General features: G+C 34.6%; 1 protein-coding gene across 3 annotated transcripts in view; it reads left to right on the plus strand.

Annotated features, from left to right (window-relative positions):
• ATRNL1 (attractin like 1) overlaps positions 1–23,700 on the plus strand; it is a 442,299-nt gene that overhangs the window by 116,172 nt on the left and 302,427 nt on the right. For 2 of the 3 annotated variants that reach the window (XM_083866025.1, XM_083866027.1), the window contains exons 18-19: positions 4,139–4,357; positions 8,861–8,998. In XM_083866025.1, the coding sequence (XP_083722151.1) occupies positions 4,139–4,357; positions 8,861–8,998 (357 nt within the window). The remainder of the gene's footprint in view (positions 1–4,138; positions 4,358–8,860; positions 8,999–23,700) is intronic. The other variant, XM_083866026.1, reaches the window with a different exon arrangement.

Consider the following 23,700-nt stretch of genomic DNA (forward strand, 5'->3'; position numbering starts at 1 on the left):
TTTTCCTGCAAAGATAAAAACAAAGTTTTAATAATGATAGTAGTAGTCTTGAGAATATTGTAACACAAATGCAAAACAAACAATCTTGATCTTCCTTAGATTCTTCTCCCTTGCAGATGGGGATTATTAACCCTTGATCCCTGATAATTAACTCTTGCAGATTCTTCATCCTCTCTATGGAAGTAGAAGGAATTCTACTAGGCCATCAGGCAGGTAAAGGTGGTACAGAAAACTTCTGTCCTGTGTGATCAGACTGAGTCAGGCTGCATTAATGTTCAAGGTTGCCCATTTCATCCTTTGGGGACAAGAGGCAAATGATTTCTTACTTTGTCAAGGAACAAAGTTGCTCCCTGGATGCCCCCTTTGGAAGCACATTTCATCAAAGCTTGATGCAGTGTGTCTTGAGGAGAATGAGCAATCTCTTCCAAGTACCTCTCAATGTGTCAGGCACAGTCCTCCTTCCCAAGCTGGGAGCGACCAGAGTCAGCCCCATGCAGTTCTGGGTTTATTGGTGCCATAAGTGATGTAGATGCTGGCGTGAGCTGCATGGTGCCTTAGATTCTTGTCTCAGTTGAGGTTTATTTAGAACAATTTCTCAATCACCATTTCTTAGAAGGCTGGTTCTTTAAATTTTTCAGGATTTCTGAAGTGTTGCTTTGGACTCTCCTTATTGCTGTGTTCTGAGAGAGCTTTTCTTGTTAGTTCTTGTTACTTCCCTTCTCTCTCCATGAGGGTTTTTTGATATCAAAGCACCTGGAATCTTTTATTTATGGATATCTTGTGACAGGATTAATGATCTTGACAACAACAAGCAACTTGCTTTCAGGATCATAATTCAATCATGATTTCATTTGATATGTTATGGATACAAATTTAAAAAAAACCCGAAGAACACAAAAGGCAGTTAGGTGAAACACTTTGCTTTCACCTAAGCCTCAGGAAAATACTAAATAAAACAAGTTCTGGATGTGTCTGTAAAAGGAGCTATTGATATATTCTAATCTAGGAGAGAAAAAGACCTGTATGTACCAGACCATACATAGGAAAGCTTTTCCTTCAGGCTAAACTGGCCAAGAGCCCGTATTCCTCTAAGTGAGGTTCCTTCTTCATCCTTAATAATCGTAGAATGTGATGAACCAGGACTATGTCGAGCTGTTCTGGTAAACTTTTCAGCTAAGTTAGTAAATTTCAGGTATTAATCCAAGTTCTAGTGCCGAGGTTCAGTGTAATAAGTAATAGGAACACTTAATCTCTTGTCAGTATGTTTGGAATAATAATTCTGTAGCTATATAAAGGTTTTTCTCTCATAACCATTCACAGAACTTTTTCTTTCCTCTCCTGTATAGGAATCAATTTTGTAACTTATAAAATATTGATAGTGAGTTGTGGCAGAACATAAATAGATTGAAAATCTGGAGATAAAATTGACAGAATACCACATAAATGATGCTTATGTTTTTGAACTAGCAGATATTATGTCAGCCTGAACTTTCAATTCAGTTTTCTCTTCGTGTAATGTTTGCACATCACGCTGATTCAATTTGTTTGGGGAACATAAGAAATTGTTTTTAATTTGATTGTCATTTTTGTCAGATCTGTAAAAGTTTCTATTAAATAAGGCAAAAGGGATTTGCTATATAGCAGTTCAACATTATGTAAAGGCAATTTTGTATGAAAATGTACTTTTTATTCAACAAATTAGAAAAAAAACAAGATTCTGTGGCTGTAAGCGGTTTTTCCAGAGTTTTATAGCATCAAATATTTTCCATTTAAACAAGAAAATGCATGTCCAAATGAAGCATGGTTCAGATATTATTTTAGTCTAAATGACTTGAAAATTTTATTAGGTAGATATATCATTATTACTGCTGAAATAATGAATTATTAAGTGAATTCCCTTATCATGGGATAGTGTTTCTACTTGAAGAACAGACTGGAACTGTACCTTTAAAAATCCTTGTTTTTAAAAAAATATTTTTTTATTTTGAATGATAAATTTCTGAGCTTTTCGATGTTTTTCTCTGAATGGAAAAAAAATTCAGACAAGCATGTATGATTTAAAACACAAAAAAAGCCCCAACTGAGAACTTCACATTTATTTTCAGAACTTGGAATTAAAAATGAGGAATGCTGTTTTATTGGTGACATATTGTCATTTTAATACCTACTTGCCAGAAACTTGCATTTCCACTCTTTCCTACATCTTCCATCCATTATGACTTTTGATTGAATAGCTGACAGTTGAACAATCTTGGACCACCTCTAGAATCTCAAAGAAAACAAAATTGCTGCTTGAATATCCCCTTCTTCCATCAACAATTGCTTCTCAGCTCTCTTCAGTTTTTCAGCTGAATGCCACTACAGATAACAGCTGAGGATTTTCACTTTTGGTTCTGTTTTAGCCTCTGTAGAGATAGTGCAGCTGATACTTCAGGGCTTTATAAATAGCAGCATGAGTATAAATAGCAGCATGAGATTTGTTTGGATTGTTTAGAGTGCGTTTTCTGAAAGGGCAAGCCAGCCTGTGCAGAATGATGATCTTTATTTTTCTGCTGATTTTCCAATGTATTCAAAAGCCTGAATTTGTATCATTCAGCTTCAGCTCTGATGGTTTAAAACTTATTTTTCACATTTGACTATTTGCAACAACAGTTGGCCTTTTCCTGTCCCTGCTATTTTCCACGTTTGGGAAACTTGAAACATATTCTCCTGCTTGGATTCTTCCAAGTCCATTGAAGAGCTCTTGCTTCAGCTTTATGTGCTGTTAAGATTCTTTTGAGATTTTCTCTTCACTGCCTGTTTTCCTGATATCTGCAGGTATCTTTAGACTGTGCAGTATTTTTTCCTTTTTACAGCTTTCATTACTTTTAAACAATTTTAATAGGTGCTGAAGTCAGAGGAGTTAGCTTTATTCTGCTCTCAGCTAGTTTAGTTAGCAATAAACTCATTCTGCTTAGTATTCCTTTTGTGGACCAGAGGAGCCCAGGTAACTGTGAACATTATTTGGATGCAGTGTCCTGGCTGCAGATGAGCCAAATTGAGAGCTTGCCCTCACGTAGAAGCCATTTGAGTGTCCTTCAGAATAACTCTGGGAATCTTTAAATTACTTTCTTCTTCTCAAAAATAAATTTAGATAATACTAGCTTCACAGCAGGAGCTCAGATTCATGTGTACTTTTAAGATTTAATTTTGAAAGCCTATACAGTTAAAGTGAGGAGAGACAGAGACCCATAGTGATCAATGTTTGAATGAACCTGGTGTTAATTTGGTCCAGTGTTACAACAGTAATTAAAAAACTAAGTTGTATCAGAAAAAGCTTAAAGAAGCTTGAGAACTTTAATAGTGTTCTTGAAGTTACTAAAATGTTGATTTCTTACTAATAAAAAATGACAGTAACTTTAGAACAGGAGTTTTATTTGGTTCTAAGGAGATTTGAAATATGAGGAAGACAGTTTAATTATTTTAAAGAATAGAGTATAGAAGATCTCAAGGGAGATTTGGATGTTAGAACTCAATTTAAAAAATGAAACCTGATTAATTGATGAGAACCTTAAGATACAGCTAATTTAAATGGGTCTGAATTATTATTTGTGATTTGCTAGCTTGTTTCAAAAGCTGTATGACATATTTGTAGGCAAATACTCAGATGACATCCAGGGGTACTTTTTGCCCAAAATACTTTTTAGTTTGAATTTTAATGGTCCTGTGGATTTTTATATTTATAAATATTGCTCTTACTTGGTTTATTGATCTTGTACTGAACTTCAGAGTTTTCCTTTTGGAAGGGCTGTTTATCTCAGTAAAATTAGTAATAAATGCATTATATACTAATTATAAGTAAAGAATATATATTTTCTTGTATGTCTAATGAAGATGTGCAATATTCTTGTTCTGCTTCATTATCTTTGTTGATTTGAAGTTTTTATTGTTGCATTGTGAAGTAACAAACACCTGCTGCGTGTTTTGTGATCTGGGGAAGTAAAAGTTTTAATGGAAACTGAGATATTCTTACTAGTATTACTGATAGATTTTTTAAAAAAAATTGCACATGGAAAAAGAAATTCTCCATGTCCTGTTGTAAAATCCAAGCATCTCATTTAAAAAACAATGCACTAATATTTTATTTAATGTACTAAAGCTCAAAACTGCTCTGGACTGAGGACCTGTGGACAGTGTTTGGAACAGCCGGGGTGTGGATGGTGCAACGATCCCAGTAACACTGGCAAAGGACAGTGCTTGGAAGGCTCCTCAAGAGGCCCAATGAAGCCTGTCAGTGTCCACTCCAATGAAATGGTGCTTGATGCTACTCTTTGCCCAAAAGAAAAAAGTTATGAGTGGTCTTTCATCCAGTGTCCAGGTAAGGTTTGCTTCTGTTCTTTCTTGTATATGAAATAAGAGTTTAAGCACACCAAAATAGCGTAATTGTTCTAATTAATGCAAATAGCATTTTCATGAAAGACTTGTTCTTTACAAAATATTTCCTAAATATAGAGTTTGTTTGTCTACTGAACACAAGTGTAGGTTGACACATGAAATGCAATGCAAGTAGTTTAGTCAAAGTTACCAGTTATTTGTAGGTAAGTTTTCATCCACCATATCCCTCCACATTTAGAAATCAAAGTAAATGAATTTTCTTCAGCTCTTGCTTTCTTCTGGCTTCTGTATCCATCAAGGAGTGGAACTGGGGAGAGATTATCCAGAGAAGACTGATGGACACAAAATTCCCTCCTGTTCTTACCAAGTCCAGCTGACTGTCAGAATGTGGGGCTGCCAAAACCTGAGCTGTGCTTCCAGATGACCTTTTAGACACTCAGAGTGAATAGAATATGTGCTTGTGTAGCCTTAAACAGAATCTCTGAAGTCTCACACCAGTCTGATTATTGAATTTTAATTTTTTGAGTTCATTGGAAAAGCAAGGAAGATACCAGGTGCTATAAGACAGTGAAAGCTGTGCTGGTGCAGCCTCCCGTGTGGAAATCCTCCAACCCTGACAGCAGCATGTGGGAGCAGCAGTGGAGGACTGCAGGCAAATGAAAAGCACACTGGGGACTTTGACAACCCTCCAGAAGTCATTTACAATAAATAATACAGTTTAAAACACAGCTTGAAAACTTTGGTGGTTTTATTTTTCTTTTTTTAAATAGTGTAACTGTGCTAGAGTTACTTTTCCAGGAAATGTTCTACTACTGATAATTTTGGAAGCTGGAGCTTCTGTAGGATCAATACTTTTATGGGTACATGCAGCTGTGTTTGCTTTCTCATCTGCTTTTTTATTCAGTTTATTCTCTCTGTTGTGTATGCATATATAAATGAGTGAGTTTTTTTAAAAGTTTTGAAATAATGAAATGAAATATAAACTCCAGTGAGCGCTGTTGCATATTTTCAGTTAAAACTGAAGAAGCTTTCCACATCATCTAATGCTACCTCCTGAACAAAGAAGCTTCTAGGACAATTCAGGAAACAATAGAATGACATTCTGTTGTTGTTGTATAGAAGCTTCATTACTTAATCTATAGATTGATAAGTGGATTGTTAACCCTTCAGTGCAATGCATAATTTCTGCCACTAGTGAAATTGTAATAGATAAATATATTGCTTGTCTAAACTGCTGTGTTTAATATTTATTCTTGATGGATAAAATTCCATATTCATTGTATGTTCTCACCAAGAATTTCCACTTCAATTTAACATTCCCCAGCTCTATGAGTTTAAAGAACAAATACTAGAGAAGTCATAGAATTAAAATTTTAATTTATGTGAATTTGTTTTTCATCTGTTTAGGCTAGAAGTTTTGCTCCTAAGATTTTGTTTTCATTTTTATAGAATATTTTCTGAAATAGATCATATTAACACAGTTTCTTTTTAACACAACCATCATTTGATGTACTTGAAACAAGATAGAATTAGCACAAGTCTATGTAAGCCTACTGAACAGTTTGCAGTTAGGATGAAAATATAAATAGATAGTTTATACCATGCAGTTTGGGGATTATTCTGACACCTTGATGAATAGTTGCCTGAACCATTCATGTTCATTCAGGCATGCATGAATTTTTCCTTGTAGTCCATATTCATCCTCCTTATAGTGCCTCTGAGGAATTGTGCTGCTGATAAAAATTTTAAATTTCTTCTCATTTTCTGTCTGTTCAAAACTGTAAGATTAGTATTTATCAGGCCGTATAGAAAATGTTTATTTTTGTGAATGGTCACTTTGAAATCAATAGGCTTGAAATAAGCTGTTGTAGTATTTCTTTTGATAGGAATACAATTTTATTTTCATCAGGTTCTTAGTTTAGCTGAACTATTGTTATAAATAAAATTGCAAATAACATATATATATATATAAAGAAAAATAGCTTTGACATTCATTTCGTGAGAAGAAAGGTTAGGTAGAATGCAAGCCCAAGTTTTTCTTTGAAGTCTAAATTTCTCCTCTGAAAAGTAGTATGAGATTCTAACTAGTTTGTTTAAAACTAGATGAAGTATTTTTGCAGTAGATCCAGACTGTAATGAAGGCACCCTTTTCATAAATTTTCCTAGTTTTAACTATTTTCTTAAAACTATAATTACCAACAATTGTCAGCTTTATCAGCTATTTCAACACAGAGGTCAAAAGCAAATTAGACATAAAATTGCTTCTCTCCAGGGCAACCTCACCGAGGATTCAGCTGAAGAACGTTTTTGTGTGTGAGGAAAATGACTTTGTTGCCAGTGATGTACATTAAAAGGACTTAAGGGAAAAAGAACTTTTACAAATTTACCTCCTAATTCTTATTTAATGGTCATTAGTGTGTCTCATTATTTTAATGACTATTTTAATTATTTAGTACTGATGTCTCCAGTTTGATTGCACTGAACCAGCTTTGAAATTTACTGAACTTGCACTTCTAATGTTTTTTGATGAGATGCATAGTTTTAAGGAAATCAGCAATTAGATAATGTAATTTTTCTATGGTGTGTCATGTCAGTTGTGGATTGCTTTACTTCTTACTGTGTATATATTTTTTGGATTTTTTAAATTTTTTAGATTTTTAAAAATATTTTTAAAATAATATTTTTATATATTATATATATATTTTTAAATCTCTTTTGTCTACTTTGAATCAAAAAATTTACAAGGATTCAGAGCTGTCATATATGACCAGATAATATTATGACTTGCAGAAAACTAAATTTACAATTAAGGTTGCTTTCATCACCCTATATAGCACAAAAATTAAGAGACACAAAACTAAGTATTAGCAAAAATAGAAAATTTATAAATCAATGGCCCACTAGTTAGAGAAAATTAATATTAAGGATTTGTACTACACTATGGTAATCATAATTAGGCAATCTTACCTTAATAGATCATCTCTTTAATGTAGTCTCTGTTTTTACTTTTGGCTAATTGGGCTGTATTTTTTTTTTTTTTTTTTTACATTTGCTTTAAGTAATTTATTGTGTAAAACATACACACAGAATGGAGCTGCAACTCAAGGTACTTTTGTGTAACTTTTCCTGGGAATGGCAACAAACTGCAGAAGAGGGAGACACCACAAAGGTGGCTAAAAATCAAGTATTCTTGGGAAGAATAAGGCTTGTGATTTCTAGAAATTTAGTCAAGATAGTGAGAAAACCTAATGGTACAGAAATGTTTAATACGTGTTTGGAAGATTCTCTAGGCATAGTTACAGAAGAAAGAAGAGATTGTCACCTTGGGAGGTTTTAATGGTTTATGAGCCAAGTCTTTCAATGGCTGTAAATATATTAAGTTACTAAATTATGAAATAGCTTTAAAAACTTTTAAATCATGCAGTGAGAATCCCTTGTTGGTTTTTTTTTTTTTTTTTTTGCCTAGCCAAGACCCCAATCACTCTGACATTTAAATTAAACATCCAATTTTTTTTAAAAAAGTCTTATTGTGATAGCTGTCCTCTTCCAAGTCTTCCACCCACTTTTGCACTGAGGAATCGACATGGCTGACATGGTTTGACATTTGACAAGCTGCTATAATTGACAGATTACTAATCTGCTGGGCACCATGGACTCTGAAGCTCCACTCTATAGAGAGGTCATCCTTCAAAACCTGGCAGCAGGATCAATGATTCTGGCAGGATTCACATTGTGATTTTGCTGCAAGAGTGATCAGTGCTTTTGAGTTTCCCCAAAATGTGAGGCTCTGGAGTGGAGCTCTGTTGGTTTATAGTGATGTTTTTTGACAAAAAGCAATTTTATGCTTTCAGGGTCAGGTGTGAAAAAATTATGTCGATAGGAATCCAGTTTCTTTTACTTTCACCAAAATCGATGGTAGTGAGGAGGGACTGGAGCTGTTTGATGTGGTCCTGATGTCTTTAAAATTGCTTTGTATGCCAATTATCAGGACAATTAAAAATAAGATAATATTTATTTAATTTATTTTGGAAATTATCTCTCCCCAGTTGATTTTTTTTTAGCTGTGAGTTCCTGTTCTCCATCCCAGTAGGCTTTCAAATGCTTCACATTTGCATGTAGATACTGGAGTTTTCATGGAGTCTCAGTTAGTGACTTACTACCTCCAAATACTTCTGAAGTGCCTAGACAGCATTTTAAAGCTGTAAGGACTAATTCAATCACTCCAATGGCAAAAATACTACCATTCTCATAAAACCTGCCTTAAAACTCACATGTCACAACACAATCAGTTTTTATGCGAATTCATGTTGTATTGCAATGCTGTTTTGAAAAGGTTCTGTGTCAAAGTGCAAATATGTTTATGCTGGTTATTAGTCACGACTAAACTCCTCAGAATCACATTTTACTACAAGTTTGTAATCACATAGAGATGATTTTATTCCAAAAAGCAATTTAGTAATGAAACTTTAAAAATGTTATATTCCAGCTTGCCAGTGTAATGGCCACAGCACCTGCATTAACAGCAATGTCTGTGATCAGTGTAAAAACCTAACAACAGGAAAGCAGTGTGAGACCTGCATGCCAGGATATTATGGGGATCCCACAAATGGAGGACAGTGTACAGGTAAGTTCTTCTACTGGAAGGAAAAAGAAGTCCAATACTCCAGATGATTTTTGTTGATTGCTGCAGGGCTGCTTTTTGACTTGTGCGGGTGGTTTTAAAGTCAACAAAAACTCCTTCCCTTAAAACTAAATGAAAAGGAGGAACGTATTCAATATGAAAACTCAAAGTTGGCTTTGAATCTTAGAAGGGTGCTGGAAATTTTTGTCCCATGACCTTTTCTTCTCCATTACTGATGTTTCTTTAACCAGACCTTTGCTTCTCAAGGAATTCATTTAAAGGGTTTGGTGGTTCCTCAGCATTCCAATGTGCAGTAGGCAATGCATAAAGATTCACATCTGGTAAACTCAAGCACAATATGTAAAAATCGTGTTCAAGGGGATAGAAAGATTAATGTCTACCCTTATTGACAATTGAACATTTTGCTGAGGCTTTATGATGCTTTAAATAATTCTTAATAGTTCAGTTTTTCTCCTGAAGTTGACAAAATGTTCTTTTGCTGTCTGTATCACCTTTATGGCAAAATGATGTATTCATACAGCTTTTATTCTTCAGGGATACATTAGCTATCAACCAAATAAGCATTCCATCACCTTTAGTGAAATATGCATGCTGCAATAATGGCTGAAATCAATTTATAAGACTAGTAAAATTATAAATTTTACAACTTGTTTTTTCAGACCTAGTCGGTAAGAATGCAAATTTTTATTGGTAGACATGATTTTAACAGGAGCTATTTTGACTAGAGAATGCTTTAAAAAATAAAAATTATAGTTATTTCAATGCTTTATCTGCTATGGTATGTTGTATTTTTAGTATAGAGGCCATAATAAATATGTTTATATCCTTAGGATATTTTGTAGGATGTAGTCATTGTGAACTGTTAGATTTTCTACTGTATCATAGACTGTTAGATTTTCTACAGTACTGTGATAGAGGTGCCCAAATTGTGGGCCAGGGATTTCTGCAAGAAAAAATAGATAGATTCATAGATAAGTCAAATCAATGTTACTGGGATTTAAGAGGATTTTGGAACCATAGCTGGGATCAGGCACTGTGCAAACATAAAGAAAGTAATGGTTCTCTTTCCTTTCTCCTTCATTCTGTTAATGTTAATTGATAGTGCAGAAAAAAAATTAAAAATGGCTGGAAATTAAAACCATAGTTAAAATAGAAACATACAGAGAAAAATATGAGTTGAAGAAAGGGTAACCCAGTTAGAAGCTGAGCTTAAGTGTGACTGAAATAAAGAGAAAATAAGACAGGAAATTATACAAAAAAGTCAATCAATGGACAAAAGAATCACAAGGAACTAAAAAATAACCAAACCAAAATGACCAAAGTAATCTTTATAGTTGCATCTTGTGTCATTTTGCTGCTGCCAGCTGAGTTTGTGGCTGGACCCCACCAACTTTCCTTTTCCACCAAGTCTGCCTGAGCATATGGTGCATTTGTCCCTTGCAGCTCCTGTGTAATTACTCTGAGGATGCAGGTGAAAAACTCTTTAAAGGCATGACAAGATGATGACTGTAACTCTGAAAGTACCTCTGTAATGCTGTGATATTATTCATGGATCAAATTGCTATAGTTACAAGGGCATAGCTTGGTTTTGAATTGGAAAGCAGTCCAAGCTGGGGACAGAGGCTGTACTTGATCTCTGCAGTGGAGAGATGATGTCGTGTGCTCTGGGACAGAAGCTGCCGGTCATTTCCCTGGCACACTCATGACATAAAAGAACTTCCCAGTGTCCTGATGAAAGTACTTATGCATTCAGTACACGTATTGCATTTTCTGCTGTCATGATATGTGTACTTATAGGTGAAATTTGAGCTCTTAGTTTGACTGTTGTTGATATGGACGAAAATGATTTGCAAGAAAACTTTCCTTTTTTATATAAGTTGCATTAGCCCATGTTGTTCCTTAGATCCCTGATCTTGAAAGGAAGGAGGAAGATGTGCATAGCAAGTCTTGCAGTCCTTGGAAAACTTTTATATGTTTTCCTTAACTATGCCAATTATTTCCTAAATCCTTTCTGTTTATACTCCAAGGAGGTAATTCAGAAAGCTCTGAAAGAAATGCCTGTCCACCTGAGTGATAAATTCTGTTTTCACCTTCGTCCAGGGATGGCAAATTCTGTTAAAATATATATTTTTTTTCCACACTGGTACTAATGGTGGCTTTACAACTGTCATCAGATAACTGATACATTTGTAGTGGTATTGCATAGTGTTATGCTATCAAATTACTATGGAATGAGTAACAGTTGTTATAGAAAAAAGATATAATTCAGACTTCAAAAGGTTTTGAATAGTTGTGATTAAAGAATGGGTAAAAAAAATTGACTTTCCTGGATTTTGACTCACTATAATTGCTGACATTTCAATAGCTTTAAAACAGATCTAAGGACTTGCTTTGCATCATGATATGATGCAGGCTTAGTAAATGTGACAAACCTTGCAGAAGGACAAAGAAAAGATGGAAGCATAATAACAGGCTTCAAATGCATGAAGGGAAGCTGAAAAGAGAGGGAGATGATAAAGTACCTTCCCCCACGCCCCCATTTTGGTTGAGGAGGAAGTAATGGGATTAGCTTGCAACAAGAAAGATTAAGGTGGAATACAAGGAAAAATTTCTACTGGTTAAACTGTGAAAGATTACCTAAATATGCTATGAAATCGGCATTATCGCTTACACTATCCTTTTTAAATTTTCAAACATCTCAGGCTTTGGAAATGGTTAGGGAACTGGCTGATTCCACACTTTTTTTTTTCCAGTTCTAATATTTTGTAGAGTCTTGGAGTCTGAGATCTAGAAAGCAGGGAGGTATTAAATAAAGATAAAGTATTCTGATTATACAGGAAAATGAGCAGTGTACGGCCATATGGCTGTGGATATTTACCATATTTTTGTCCTTTATGTTACTAAGATGTTACTAAGTTGTATACCACTTCTTTTTCAATCTGTAGCATTTTAGTTAGTGTGGAGTTAAAAAGCTTTCCATCCTATGCAGGTTTCCCCTGTAGCTGAGACACTGGTTTATTGGTGTCAGAAGTGTGGTATTTTGCTTGCTGATGGGCAATAGTTTGGCAATGATCATATTTTAAAGAAATAATTACTGTCCTTTTTCTTGAAAGAACCATACCTAATACCAATTGCTCATTTAAATTCTGTCACTTGAAGTCTCTTTTCAATACAGAGAATGAGAGTTAGAGTTTGTATTCTTGGTGTAAAAATGAGCTTTATATTCAGTTGTTCTAAGATGTGGCTTGCATTAAAGATATATGTGCTCCTTCAGTTCTTTCTGACATTTCATTGTACAAATATATAGTTTGAATTATTTTGTATTTGATTCATTGCTGCATTCTGTAGAAAAATCAGTAATAAATTGCAGAGGTCTTTTATGATAAGGGAAGATCTGTGACTGTAATCTATTACTTATCTGTTCTTACACTAGTTAAAATAGTTTCAGGTAGTCTGTGCTGTCAAATAGGTAGCCATAATAGAAAATGAAACAAATTTCTTCCCTTAAATTATGAAACATTTTAAGTTGTACAAAAAGATTTGCATTCCTTCTTGGAAATAAATGGTAGTGCACAAATTAGTAAGTCCAGACCTTGTGCACATGCTTAAGATTAGTCACGTAAACCCCCTGTCTAACGAAGAAAGCATGAAGAGAGAGTACCACCCAACACAGCAGGTAAAGTTACAGCGTCTTTTTTAAGCATTATCTCAATGTGCAAGAAAATAAGAGGGAAGACAGAGGGATTCTGAGCATGAGGGAATAGGGTGCTCTGGGAAGAGACAGGATTGGGTTTCCAGGCCAAGCAAATCTATGGGCAGTCGTTGGAGTGCTAATTCAGTTCTGTCAGCCTGTGCCAGAAATATTTAAGTAATCAAACATTGTCTTGAACAGAATAAGGCACATTCTGTAAAGATGAGATGAGAGAATCACAGCTCAGCCTTGTCTGTTCCTGGGAAAACAGGGAAGCCTTTCAGTCTGAGATGCTGAAGAGCTCGAAAGCAGATATTCCAAATCACTTTGATTAATTTTTTCCTAAGTTTTGCTCAAGTCCCATTTGAGGGATGATTTTGAAGTCATGATAATTGAAATTCAGTACTAGAAAATTCATAATTGTATATTACTGGATTTTGGAAATAAAGTAGCTTTGACTGTAGGTGTGAACAGGTCCTGGCTTGCTGTCTTGGTGGTTTCTCTTGGTGTTTTGTTTTCTTCTGGGTCTTTCTCTGTTATGTGCTTCATGTCTGGGAAATACACAATTTTTAAATAGAAATTCTAGAAAAAGTTAGAGTTGTATGTGTACCACAGACTGCACATAAAGTACCAAAGGAAAACACTATGGGAGATTGCTTGGAACAATTTTGTTTCATCTTAGTGATGGTTTTTAGTATTATTTTCAAACTTATTAATCATCTACTTAGTTGTCAGTGTGTCAGTGTTAAAAAAAATTGCTCTAGCTGCTTATCATCTTGTCATTTTCTTTATGCATGGTATTTTAAAAAAATATCCTTACAATTTATGAGATGCCAGGAAAAAAATTCTTTACAGTAACTAATGACACACGCAATGAATGTATAATACATTTAATAATAATAAGATAATGTAAGCATTTTGCTGTATTGTCATTTTCTTTAATAACAGGATAACAATCCAAGCAGCATTCAGTTTTCCCAGAATTGTGCTGCCATTGTTGCTTTTGCAGTAGGAGGAGACTGAGTCCCAGCACAGCAGGAACATTGCGACTCAAAGTGCACTGATTGTTCTCTAAGCAGCCCTAAAAGGCACCCAAGACACTGATGACCATCCTGTAAAAGCTTCCAACCACACAGGCTGTTGGGGTGACATTTCTTAAGCAAGTCTGCAGCATTTCTGTTGCCTTCATATTTTCCTTTCTCTGTTATCACACATTGGACATTTGCAATACCAAAGGCAGCAGCTTTCCCCCATGTTTGGTTTGTAATCATTCTGTTTGGGAAGGTGTAGTTAATCTTTTACTGGAAACATCTAATTTTTCAACTGCATCTTCAAACCATTATCAAAACTCAGTGTGTTTTTAGCAAATACACTGTGTGTGCAGCACCTGTATTTGTACACATATGTGCATACATCTACACATGCTGCTGCCTGAATGCATTTCACATAGACGTGAGCCACGCAACTGGTGTGTAACTATAGGCCATTAAAAAGACATTAAAAAAGTAAATCAGACAGGTATCAATAAAAGACTAAGTTGTCAGAGTTACTTTAAACTACCTGAGGTGGTGAACTTTGGTGAAATTTAACCCAACAGTAGATTAGTTGTATAGATACATATTTGTGATTATTTGTGCTGGTTAAAAGAATAAAACCTAAAATTTATTAGTGATGTGTTGACACCAAAGTTATATCTGAAGGATGATCTTCCATGGTGTTCAAGACTTGCTGTTCAGAAAACGTGATTATTCTGCTGAGTTACTGACAGCTGAGATGCGGGGTTTTGAGAGAAGAGGCCAAGGGTGCCACAAGCCATTACTTCAAGTGTCTGTGAAAGAGAGACATGAGAAAGATGTTAAACTCATCCTGGCAGCAGATTGACAGTGGTCTCCTTGGATTCTAGGTTCTATCTAACTTTCAAAGGTGCCTGATGGGTGATTTTACAGATTGTTTTCTCTGGAACTATTTCTGTCATTTTTACCTATTCGGCAGTGGCAACCTTCATCGTGTGTTTTCACCATGACCCTCTGCAGAGGAACTGATTCTGATTTCATTCCTTTCTTCTCCAAACAATATACTGTTAAAAGCTGCCATAGGCACCCTCAAGAGCTCTGCTCCTGTAGAGCACAAAGGGCAATTAGTGTGTTAGATATTTAAAAAAAAATCCAGTTTGATTACCTAAAAGTAATTGTGGGGTTCCTTAGATGTAGAGCTGCCTACACCAAAACCCACTCTAATGCACATACTTTAAGTAATATGCATTCTGATTTTTTAGCAACAAAAACATCAATTTGAATTAGGTTATCTATGCAAAAATAGGAGAAATGTAGTAAAGAAAGCCAACTGGAAATAGATCCCAGGAGAATTGGCCCATAGAACGCAGGGGAATGTAAACAGGATGCCTTTGTTTGCTCCCCAGCCATATTCTTAGAATATAGTTACACGTGTATATATGAATATGTACACAGCATTTATATATGAAATTTTATGGCTAGCAGATTACATCATTTCATGCATTACAGAAAGCGACCTGTCTTTCTGAAAGGAAAAAATTGATAACGTGACAAGGAAAACAATTTTTTGTTCACTTTTTTTTTTTGACTAAAACTGTTGTGTATGTAGTTGATAGAAAGGTACCTGCTAACTTACATTTAGACTTATTTTTCAAGGTTTTCAGAAGTTATGTAAGCAGAGTGAACAGAAAGCAGCAGTCTTTATTTTTGACTTTAACACTATCACTATGTAGCTTTAAAATTACTAGTAGTTTGTGACTGCATAGGGCAGGTAGGGAAGCATCAAATATTAAGCATCTGAATGTAATTTTTTTTTACTTTATTTAAGATATTAAACTTCAAAATGGAATTGTTTCCTTAAGAATAATTTTATTTAGTAAATATCAAATATTCTGCCATTATACTGTGAGAATTGGTCTCAAAACACCTAGAGACTAGCAGCTTTAGGAACTGATGTATGATGCTATTTCAACAGGTAAAGTTAGGCGGGTGCTGTTGGCCTGAGAAATAGATTTTTGAAGTCCAAAAACAAGAGAGAGAATCTTGCATTTAAAACTACATCAAGAGACAGCTGTAAACTTTGACTGTTTTTCTTCTAAAACACACAGTTCTGTTTCAGAAAGTTTTTGGGTCCAAAATCTTATATTCTAGGGCCATGAATTCTTTTTAAGGGTGAGGGCAAAGAGCTTTTAACTGACAGCTGCTGGAAAAAACAGAAATGTAGGAAGCATAAATATCCTCAATTAGCAGCATGAGCATCAGCAAAAACATTTACTTCTGCATCTTCCTAAAGTAGAATGAATGTTCAGAGGGGAGTTTTGACTCTCTTAGAGTATGAAAGGGCAGCTTGGGATACAAAGGTCTTATATTGTTTTTCTGCTTAGCTGTTTTAATGTCTAGCATGTAGGGAATTGTATTTGTGGATTTCACTGGTGCAAGATCACACATTTGACATTCCATCATTAGCTGCCTAAAATTTACAGGAAATTTTGTATTTTAGAAGCCCTCTTTTCACAGTGACTACGTATGAATTTAAAAAATCGAAAGTATCTTTAAGTCCAGGCACTTTGAGGTTAGTCACAGAAAAAAAAAAGGATTTTCAATGGATTGGATGCTTATGACAAAAGACCACAGGAGCCTATGTGAATAAAGACATTTTATATAAAAATAGGTAAATGCTGGAAATCATTGGAAGAAAGTATGGCGTGCTCTGTACCTCTGTCTTCAGTTACTACAATATGGAAATAAATTTAAAAACCCTGTTTGCTTGTACCTTGGTTTAGAAGAAACAGTGTGTCACAAGTTCACAGCAAAACTTTGTGATAAGAAGCTGTAATTTAAGAAGAAGAAAATCTTACTAAATTCCAGCAAATAACATGGTTTTGTTTATGCTGTACAAACAAAATGTCTGAGGGTTTTGACAAATGAGGGGACTGTCAAGAAATTCTGTTTTGCACTGGTAAAGGTGTTTTGTTTTCCTTAATTTATTTTTTCCCTTTCAGTATTGAATAGAGATGAAACCAATTCCTTGGGTTTTTTAAATAAAATACCTTATCATAGAATAAAAGCACTTACTATTAACTAAAATGCTGGAATTTGGTTTTAGTAGAACGAAAAGGGCTTCTTGGTTCATAGGAAACACAAAGAAAAGGGATTCTAGCACAATAAGCTATTCAAGAAGAGCATCATATTTCTTTTTTACAGAGCTTCTTAGAGTAGTCAGAATAAACACTCTTTTAAGAAGACTTTTTTCCCCAAAGGTGATTTGAAAATTTATTTTCCTTCCTATAATGAATGTTGTTTATTGAACAGTGTCCAAAATAGTCTGACCACTGAGTGAAGCCTGTGCTTGGGCTTAGTTAAGAATTTAAATTAGGTTCACTTCAATCAGAATGTATTCAAAATTAGTCCTGTGCTATTAAACCAGAAGTGGATTGCCACAGAAAAACTTAGTCGAGGAACTTGAAAAAAGTCATCTTTAAAAATTACTGTTCCAGGTTTTTTTGACTGCCAAGAAAAATGTGCTAAGCAAATATCTCAATTTGCTGTTAATTCTTGTGTACACATATAGTTTTCTTTTCGATTTTTTTTGTAGATTAGAACTTTATTATAAAGTATGATTTCTAGCACAATTAATTTTAAGTTTAAACAAAAAACTCAAACTAGAATTAGGAAACGTTTTATAGATACATACTTAGAATAATCTTAAGTGAAGGACCTGGAGTTACACTGCATGGAAAGTATCAATAGACATTTAGATGTTCATAATTTTATGAGAGAAAAAAAAGAAACTGTTGAATGTAACACGATTAACCCCCAGAGAGAGATTATTTGCTTGGCTGTGGGCTTTCATAAGATTTTGACAGGATTCCTGTTCAACATGTTTAACATTTTTGATTTTTTTCCTTGACTGCACACAGATTTTTATAAACTTCCTGTCAAGTACAACTGATAATAAGTTACCTCTTGATTCTCTCTTTGCTTCCTTAACCAGGATGTGTGGTCTGATTTTAGGAACAGTCAGCATGGCAGACCACTGGTTCAAGCATCACCTTAGGATTGCTGTTGGAATGGTTGATTGTGGAGAGCCACTGACTTTTTTTCTTGCCTAAGAAAGAGGCAGAATTATGACAATGTAATTGTGTATTTAAATCACTAGTAACTGATTTTATCAAGTACAGTTTTGTTCTGTAAGCCTGATGGCTACAGTGGGCTGGTTTTCATAAGTGTAACTTCTCCATCCAGTGAAGATAATTCTAATTTATTCAAATGGAGTACTCAAATGGGAACACCACTTTTTTTCCAATTTCTTCCAATTTTTTAAAAAGAAAAAGGAAAAAAAGTTAGTGTAAACTGTTTCTGAGGTTTACTATGCAACAAAAATATCTGAAATAGTAAAAAGAATAGGAACAACATGTGCTATCTTAATCTGTGTAAGTAGCAGGCATTTTGTGCTTGTTCAGCATCTTATCCTGAGAACTTAGAATTCAGGCATCCTTTAATTAATCACCACTTATAGCTTTTACAGATATTGAAGTGATACAGCAGTTTGATTTATATTATATTCCTTTATCTCTGTGCTTATTTAATCTACTCACAATGATTAAGGACAATTCTCTTGCTGTCACTGATGTTGGTGATCAAGTCCTCCTGCATGCTCTTGTGGAACATAGCTTCCAACAACAATGAACGAGTCGCTCTGCATTCTTATTTTTGTGGGGTTTTTTTGTTTTTTTTTTCAGGTTTACATGCTATAAATTTATTTTATGTGGTAAGGAATACTTATAAAATGTATTTCTAGTGTCTGAGCTTTATATCAGCATGTTCACCTTTCGAATGAAATGTGTAAATCCATTGGTTTCCAAATGATGTTCCTAGAGGAGGTAGGCCGGGCATGATTTAGAAACTCTCAGCTGTCTAGAAATGTACTGATGTTGTCAGCCTCTGATAAACAAACATATTTTACCCTGTATTGAAGGAGATGTCAAGAGCTCACGTGGATGTCGTGTCTGCCTCAGGAGGCGCTGAGGGCAGGCAGCTGCAAGCTGAAGATGACATTTTCTAAAATCACTGTTACTTGATCCTCAAATAAGCCTTTCTTAAAGCCAATCTTCTTATCCCAAATGCAATGGAAAGAGTAGGAATTTGGCTTGTTTCTAATTTCTGCATCTCCCCTTCTATGTGTGTTTTGGATTGAAATGGTCACCCCTTTCCCTAAGGGGACATGGAGACACCCCTCCAGCTGGTGAGAAAATAGATTTTGAGGCATCGTGCAGCTCATTCCTCAACTGATCAACTGATCAAGATCCTCAAAAAACATGTTATGGCATTTCAGTTTGATTGCAGTTGATTCTGTCTTCATTTTCTGAGTGCTAAATGAAATACATTATAATGCTAGACCACATTAGTTATTTAAGGGAAAAAAGCACCTCCTTTGCAGTGGAATACATTAAAAATCAGTCGTATTTTGTACCTCCTAATGGCTAATGGAGGGAAATGATTTGCTGACTTCTTGAAATTTCGTGGCATTTTTTGCCTGATAAATTATGTAAGTAATTTCTTTTCTTTGGGCTTTTATTCTGAATGACCAAATACACACAAATAGTTGCAATCACCAGTTGTTGACTTCAGATGCTTTTCACCTTAGATTGGAATTTTTTTCTTACCCTTTAAGGCTGCTATGAATAACTTTTGAATGCTTTTGAATAGTTTTGCATTTCATACTGCCTTGTAATAATCTTTTTTCTGTATTTTTTGTTATAATTTATGATGTATTCTCTTTAGAGAGAATGAGGGGAAAATAACAGCCTTTTGATGAAAGGAAGTTTTTGACCAAAATTTCCAAAATAGAGAAGCTACTGTCTTAAGAAAATTTCAAAAGACATAACAATAACAAAACCAATAATAATGACAACAGGTAATAGGCCTTTTATTACCTGAAAAAGTCTTAAACACATCTCAGTATGGATATTAGACCATGAAGGCATCCAGTATCTTCACTTTTGTTTTTTGTTTGGAAAATAACTACCAAGACTCACTGTTTTAGTTTTTACTAAAGCTGATAAGTTTGTCAGTCAGATCTGAAACTACTTCTTTTTAAAGTAATTCTAGTTTTCTCTTGTGTTTTCATGTGTGAAATCTCCTCACAGCTGGGAAAACTAAAAGTAATTTAAGGAATAATATTTTGAATCTTGTGAAAGGGTCTCTTAAAATGCTTGGATAGGTAAAAACTGTCCCATACATCAGATACAGAGTTCAGTTTTGAGTTGAACTCCTAAAATCTGAAGGTTAGCCCAGTTTAAAATTTGTAGGCTATTTAGGTTTTGGTAACTAATATTAATATTATGTTTACAAATGAAATGAAATTGAAGAAATGAAAAGGAAACTGATAAGTATGACATGTTAAACTTATCTCCAAATAAAGTATTTGTAATAATTTCTCTTGGAATTTTTCAGTTTTATGTGTTCAAAGGGAGTGTAAAAGTTTCAGTTTTTCAAACATTAACATGGAAAACATGAAATTGCTGCTACTGTATTTCATGAGTTCATGTGGCAGTGTTTTGGTTCAGCATGTTTTTTGGTAGAAAATGTATATTATTCCATCAGTGAGCAATAAAAATTCTGTACAGTGGCTCAGTATTGGCATGAGAGATTCAGATACGGCATTACTCTTGTTAATTGTTTTGGATTCTGCTCAGGTCCTATCAAGGAGAAAGATCCTGTCTTTCAGTGTTAATCTTGTGTGTTGCATTTTCATGATCTACTTGTATAAAACAAAATTATGGTTTTCCAGACTGTCTTTATACTGTTAGTTGCTGATGATTAAAGACAGCGTTACTGTGATTGCTTGAGAGGTATTTATTACAAATAAACAAAGGAAATCTGTTCACTTTTCAGGATTGAATGCTTTGAACAGAAGGAATAATGAAATACAAACACAGTGGATCTATTTTGCCAGAGCAAAAATGGCGAAAGAACAAATACAAGCCTTTAACTGATGAAGGTTGTCTTTAAGTTCAACCAAACTAAATTATGATTTTTGTCACTTGTTGTTTCTGGGTTTATTAAGATAAATATCCCACTTCTGGAATGTATGTTTAGTCCCAAAAACTGAGGAGATGACACCTGTGATTTCCAGATTCCTTGACTGTTGTTTTTCAGGAAAAAGTAATTGCCTTGCCAGTGGTCACATGGTTTCAGTAGTGTTAGTTCAAGGTTGAGTAAAATTGTCTGTGTTTTACTGTGACTTTAAGTTCCATATCTGAGTAACAGAAATCCAAAATATTTGTCTATTCTGTTTACCTTTTCTCTGTGTCTCACAGTCCTTAGCACTGTGTTAGTACACCTATGTTTTTTTTCTGTACTAGTAGGCTACTATCAAAAATAAATTAATTTGACACCAAAGAAAGATATATCACGTGGTAAAACAAGAAAGAGGAAAATAAAATTAGCTATACATGTGTTAATCATTCTGTTAAGACTGATTTATTTTGGAGGATAATCATGTGACTGTAAAATGACAGTTCCATTTCTGCATGTACAGCAGTATGTTCTAATATAATCTTTTTCCTTTTTTTTTATTTGTACTCCTGTTTTTATTGGTTATTGCTTCACAGAAGTTCTTTAGCTTAATTTTAATGCAAATGTGTTACTGGGCACATCTTTTTGCTTTTACATTGCCTGTCTCAAAGGCTGAGTGGATGTATTTCCTATAGAAGCAATTGTCGAATGTGAAAAGGGTGTTGGGGATTCTAACTAAATACACACATCTAGAGAATTAAGTGACTAGACAGTTTTGCAATATTACTAATGTAGGAAATAGTCTCTGTAGGGCAGTTGTCATGAGTAGACTAATGGATTACATAGGTGAACATTTACGGGGAAACTGAGAATTAAAATGTTGGGTCTAATAGAAGTTTATATTTGCTATTTCTTATTTAGCCTAGTCTAAGAGAAATGCTCTATCTCCTTTTCTTTTGACTTAACTTATGCCTTGAATGTTAGCAAAATTAACAAAGTAGCACACCTCAATATTTAATGGCATTGTCATAGCTTCCTTTTTAAAAAACATCAGCAAGGTGTCTTATAGTAATTATCCATGTGCAGCTGTGGTTTAGCAACCTTTCATGTAATCAAACATATTCACTTAAATCACCATCTGTAGTGAGCTCCATTTGAGAGAAAAATGCTCGTGCAGCTGTATGTTGGAGATGGGGACTAACCAATAAGTGTTTTTAAATTCAGTTGTTTAAAATGCACACTGCGTGGAAATAGTGATGGGTAGTCTTTTGTTGTCAGCATCAGCAAGAACATTTATATGCTGAGCTGGCAACTTGGAATCAATCATACTGTGGATTTGTTATTTAATAAATTCTATAGGGTTGTGATTTTGCAGCATGGATTTGCTCTACTGGATTGTATTGTTTTCATATAATCTTTCTGTTCCACTTAGAATCTGCATGTTGTACAAAAGAGTATTTTGAGCTGCTATTTCCCTAAAAATAGAGTAGATATTGCAAGGGTGAGTTTTTTACTTGTTTTTAAAGCTCTAATGTCATCATTTCACTTCATATATAAAAGATAACAAAACAAATGTTTAAATTCTATCTCTTAAGCAGGTTTTTATTGCGAGCCATAGATTATTTCATTTCAATATTGGTAAGAAGCATGGTAATTAAGTATTTAAAATTACTGTTTAAACAAAAGCAGGTGTCCGTGAGATAAACCCAAGCTGAAGATGAATGAACAAAGTAGTATGGGGAGACTTGATGTTGGGCTAAACTCACTGTTTCTTTCCAAGGGTGCAGCACAGAATACACAGAATCATGGACATTTAGTTTGGGAAAAACCTCTAAGCTCACCCTGTCCAACCATTACCCCAACACTGCCAAGCCCATCATTGACTCCCAATCCCCACGTGTCACATCCACACATGTTTTCAATCCCTCCAGAAACAGTGAATTCACCACTTCCCTGGGCAGCCTCTTCCAGTTCTTAACAACCCTTTCAGTGAATGAACTGAAGAGTTGGCCTCAAAAATATATGGAAAATATAAATTGAATTTCTTTTCCTGATTTCTCCAGCTGACAATGATTGGTACAAAATACGATTTTAAAACTGATTCCAGGACTTAGTCTACTTCTAGTAGCATTAGGCTGGGAAAAATCCTACTTTAGCTACTGTTTTAACTGTTGACTACATTATTATCCCAAGAGAAACCATTCACTGAGAGTGATTAAGCAGAGAAAAACAAATAGAAAACATTAAAGAAAATATGTATAGAAGAGTATGGAAATATTGGGGTAATGGAAGAATGTCAGTCTTCTTCTAAATGTCCTACAATATTGTCCTGCTTCTGCTATTGCATTTCTTTGATCACATACACTCACATTTGCTTCAGTATCAGCAGTGATGGCTTAAATGAATTTTTTGGGGTTACACCCCACATAGAGATCCACAGATTGGTAGGAATCAATTTTTCATCACACACTTGCAAGCCTGAGATATTTAACTGCATAGAAAAAGCACATTACAATATGCTTTCATTGCTGTGAAACAGATTTTTTCTAGATGAGATTTAAAAAGTGTAAATGCAAAAGTGTTGTCTTTTCCCATGGCATTGTCCAGGAACAGTGAGATTAATAGGAACTTACTGAATCAGAGTAATAAATGTTCATTGAAGTGCTGCTACTATATAATCATTTATGTTTTCCACTTTCACATTTGTGATCTACTTCCTATTAAGTGAGGAGTAATTGTGGGAGCAATCAATTAAGGTTAGTTGGCAATAGCTTTTATATTTGTCAAAACACTGACAGTTTTTGGAATGTGCTTCAGAATTCACCCTTTTAGCTGCTTTATAACTTTTGTGCTGTCTTGTAATGGAGCATCACTGTTAAGAGCACTTAACTATAAGCAGAATAAGCTGCTAGGAATATATTGCTGTATTTTTCACTAAAAACACTGCAAAGATTTACACA

This window comes from Zosterops lateralis, assembly GCF_965231275.1.
Source record: "Zosterops lateralis genome assembly, chromosome: 8".
Classification (NCBI taxonomy): domain Eukaryota; kingdom Metazoa; phylum Chordata; class Aves; order Passeriformes; family Zosteropidae; genus Zosterops; species Zosterops lateralis.